The 4,457-nt window shown below is 37.8% G+C and overlaps 1 protein-coding gene across 1 annotated transcript; it reads right to left on the reverse strand.

The window, feature by feature from the left end:
* Nucleotides 1–2,059: 2,059 nt before the first annotated feature.
* On the reverse strand, nt 2,060–3,503 carry LOC145268604 (uncharacterized). Its single transcript, XM_080124054.1, has 2 exons — nt 3,390–3,503; nt 2,060–2,833 (listed from the first exon to the last, which is right to left on the reverse strand). Exons 1-2 carry the CDS (start codon nt 3,501–3,503, stop codon nt 2,060–2,062), a joined length of 888 nt encoding a protein of 295 aa, XP_079980180.1.
* Between the last annotated feature and the right edge of the window lie 954 nt (nt 3,504–4,457).

A 4,457-nucleotide genomic window follows, 5' to 3' on the forward strand; every position in this document is an offset into this window, starting at 1 on the left:
TTGTCGGGATTATTTCAACAACAAGAAGGGGGAGTGGTAAGAAAAGGCAGTAAGGGCTTGCAACGAAATGGTGACGTTGCTTACAAGCAGTCTTTTCTTGTAAAGGTAACAATTAACTGGTAACGTTTGCCGAACAACGGTAACGAGGTAATCAGTCTAAGAGACGCCAACCGACTAGCTTCTTAACTAATCACAACTCCTTTTATACATACTAACTCTCAGTGGCGAGAATTTGAACGTGATTTCCAACGAGATTAGAATGTCTATTTAACTTAGTAGGAAATAGACACACAGTTTCTCAGTAACGGCAAAACAGCAGTTCAGTGTCTTTTCTTCCCTCCGACCCACCCCCGGTAAGTCAAATCAATTTCAATTCTTACACACATTCCCCCACAAAAAAAAAGAAAAAAAAAGAGAATTCCTGATTAAGAGGAATAAAACAGTCAGTTTAGACCCTTGATAGGCTCAATAAGTAGTCTTCATTCCAAAGTTTCCTAAACTTTTTAGACTATCTTCCCGAGAGCGCAGGGTTTGAATCAAGTCCCTTCGTGCAAGTGGGTCCATGGTTTCCAGGTCCTGGTCTTCAACCCTCATTAATATTCCACGACCAAAATTGGCATTCATGAGAGTTTGGAGTTAAAATGTCCAACTCTGAGTCATCAGAGCTTATGTATGTCAGGGGGCGGCTGTTTACTGCTCTTTGAACGTCCGACAAAATGGTTAGTAGACCAAAATAGTCTACTTTTCCTCTTCCTATAGCTTTATATAGGCACGATTTTAAGGTCTTGATAGACCTTTCCCAGCTGCCACTGTACCAAGGAGAAAACAGTGGAATAGTACAATGTTTAAGGTCGTAGGAGTTGAACTGTTCTTTAAATTTATCTGCTATCATCCCTTTGTTTATAATTCTGGCAGCAGCAGTAAATGTACGGGCATTATCCGAGTAAAGTTGAGTGGGGATTCCATTCACGTTCGTAAATCTGACAAAGGCCTGTATGAGCGATTTTACAAACATATCTGGTACCAGTTCTAAATGTACTGCCCTAATGCTCATGCATGTAAAAAGGACAATGTACATTTTATAGTCGCCATCTTTGCCTTTAACATAAATATGACTGGTAAAATCCACACCAGTATGTAAAAAGGGTTTGGAGAAATTCATATGCGGAGTCAGTAGGTTGGTTGGATTAGGTGTTGAGAAGGAAACAGCATTAAACCTTTTCACTTGGCACAAGTATTAACCACATTCTTAATAGCCTGTCTGGCTTGTGGTATCCAGTAACCTGCTAATCTCACCTCATTTAATGTTGTGGCCAAGCCTAAATGTTGATTTCTTTGATGGCACTCCCGAATAATCAATTCTGTCAGACGATGCTTCTTTCCCAATAAAACCGGATTTTGAACTTCATATGGGTGATATAAGATTTTTCTATTCTTCCCCTAAATCTTACAATGCCTTTGGGGTCCAGAAAGAGGTTCAGATCCTTTACCAACTTGGGCACGTTATTTCCTTCAGGATTTAATAAAAAGTCTAGCTCTGCTGAAAAAGATTGTTTCTGCATTGTCTTAATCAGGTAGGTATTTGCCTGTTACTTGGGATCCATCACTCGCTTTTTTAATCTGTTAACAAACTAAAAGATCAATGAAGTTACACTAATCAATTTTCTAAGGCTGGAAAATCTCTCCAGCTCGACTACAGAAGTAGCGACTTCATTCTCTGTTACATAATTTACCGAGGGACAAATCCGCCCCATCTGAGCCTTAGAAAGGCAACCCAATTGATCATGGTGCCAGGAGGATTCTTCCTGCCTTATCCATTCAGGCCCCTCATACCAAAGAGGAAGGTTTTCTTTAAATCTGTTAATAGTTAGGCCTCTGGAGCAGAAATCAGCCGGATTGTTAGCAGTGGGAACATACCTAAAATTCACTTTTATATCAAGATCAGTTTTAATGTTCTCCATCATTTGAGTTATGTCCTGTAATCTATGTCTTACAAATATATTTTTTGTTTGGACAAAATCAGCAAGAACCCAAGACAGAACTACTTGGGCATCTGTAATCACATAAATATTTTTACAGTAATGTTCTTTAGGGACTGTTTAATAAAAGGGAAACATTTCACAGCCAAAAACACAGATAAAAGTTCCAACGTTGGGAGGGATCTTCCTTGTAGAGGAGCCATTTTTGCTTTTGCAAATACCAAGGATGATTTTCCATTCTGTACTGCATACACTGTAAACCCATATGTGGATTTAGCCGCATCACAAAAGAGAAATAATTTTGTGTCCTTTCCTTCATCTAAAACTCTCCTCGGAAAGGATACAGAGTCAATTGCCGACAGGTCACTTGCCAATGTTTTCCAAACAGAACACATGTTTTGAGGAACAGGATCATCCCAATTCAGCTTTAGTTTCCAAAGTTCTTTCATTAATAAACGACCTCGCACTGTTACAGGTAAATAAAGGGACAATGGATCAAATATCTTTGAGGTCTCGAACAATATTTTTCTCTTGGTTGATGCTTCCACGTCGCATGATGGTAGTGGGACCCTTAAGGAATCTTGCACAGGGTCGTATACATAACCCAAGACTTTTTCACAACCAGAATCGAATGCTAGTAAGGTTCCATCAGCCTCCATTTTCTTTTTGAGCGCTACACAGTTAGAATTACACGATTGCAAATCAAAATTTCCTTCGTGTAGACGCTCTCTCACAGAGGTATACAAGGCAGATAGGGTTTCAGGGTTATTCCCAGTTTTAACTAGGTTATCAACATAAAAATTAGACTTCAATGCTTCTGAACACTCATCCAAAGGAAATTTGTCAGCATGGAACTTTAACACATAATTCAAAATAAAAGGGCTTGCATTGAAACCAAATATTATGGTTTTGTAACGGTAGCAATGCAAATTTTCACCTTTTTTTTAAAAAAGAAACAAAATCAATTCCGATCTTTTTCGGATTCCAATCGAATCATCAGAAATGCTTTTCTGATGTCGGCCAACAAGACATATTTGTTCGTTCTGAAACGGATTATCAGTTCTAGCATATCAGTCATCAAATTTACGCCTGGATATGCTGCTTCGTTTAATGACACAGAACCCTTTTGCTTATAAGAACAATTAAAAACTGGTCTTATATTTGTAGTTGTCTGGTCAGTTAATTTTAACGCAGGTCTATGGGGAATCCATGTATAGTCTTTAAATTTTTAGGGGGTACAATTATTTCTTCAATAATACCTTCGTCTTCTTGCTGTTGAAAAACTTGAAGGTATTGGTCATACAACTTTTTCTTCTCAAGATCCTTTGTTACTTTATCTAGAATTCGTAAAGATGCACCATAATTAGAAGGAACAGATTTCAATTTGTCCTCATACTACTGAAGACGCACATGATATAAACCATCTTTAAATGTGATGGAATCTTTAAACTGTTTCACCTTCTCTTCATCCAAGGTGGAGAACTTTTCGTCAGTAGGTAATCCAATTGATTCGAGATTAAACATGTTCTCCAACCCTTGCTCAACGTTACTGTCTTTAAACCAATTATTTAGATGGCCTGGGTAACATTCCTCAGGTGAATTACATAGTTGATTCTGGAAGTCTTAAGTGGTGGCGTTCCAGCCAAAACTTCTGCATAATTTACTTTTGTTTCTTTTCGTTTCTTGATCTGGCATTCAAAGAGTTAACATTTCCGAAGGGAATCAATCCTTTTTGTGTTTCAAAAGCAGCTCCATACATACAAGGAATCACCTTTAGGGGTTCTAGGTACTGGATTGCGTCAATCCCTAGCAACCCATCTATAGTCAATAAAGTTTTCTTGTCATAAAAATGAGCGGCCAGTCTACGATTCTTCAGATTTCTAAGCATCTTGGGGAGGCTTTCTAGATTATAAGACAAATTTAATTTTGTCGCCAGAATTGGAAGGGTATGGGTTTTGCCAGTGAACAAATTTAAATTCAAAAAGATTTCTTTAAACATTTTAGGAATTGTGCCTAAAAATGTTTTCACATCAATAGTTCTATCCTTTGCTAAGGAGAGGCAATTCAGTTTTTTTCAAAATTGAATAGTCCAGGTAAGTCCTCTGACTGCCGGTGTCTAACAAGCAGTTAACTTTTACTTCCTTATCCCCTTTTTTCACAATAATTCCAATTATAGGAGACAGGAAAGTGTTATCACAGTCTTTAGTGCGTAGGCATGTATCAATATGCATATTACTAGTAACAAAAGAACACATGGCAGTCACGTGTCCCTTAGATTTACAACGAATACAACAAACATTTCTAGATGTCTTCAATGGACACATATTTCCCAAGTGTGATTTTTTAATACAACGAAAGCAGAGGCGTAGCTCTCGACACCTGCTTATTCTGGCCTCATGGGTTGTATAATTATTACAGTTGTCAGACAAATGTTCACTCGATTTACAAAAATCACATTTGGTCTCTGTTATCAGTTTT

This window comes from Euprymna scolopes, chromosome 44, assembly GCF_053919585.1.
Source record: "Euprymna scolopes isolate OS-2025 chromosome 44, ASM5391958v1, whole genome shotgun sequence".
Lineage (NCBI taxonomy): Eukaryota > Metazoa > Mollusca > Cephalopoda > Sepiida > Sepiolidae > Euprymna > Euprymna scolopes.

What these genes read in the sequence shown, in the direction of transcription:
- LOC145268604 (XM_080124054.1), bottom strand. Translation starts at nt 3,503, where the DNA reads ATGTTTAATCTCGAATCAATTGGATTACCTACTGACGAAAAGTTCTCC. An exon ending in TTAAAGATGGTTTATATCAT is followed by an intron (nt 2,834 to 3,389) that starts GTGCGTCTTCAG and finishes TATGTGTTAAAG; the next exon opens with TTCCATGCTGACAAATTTCC.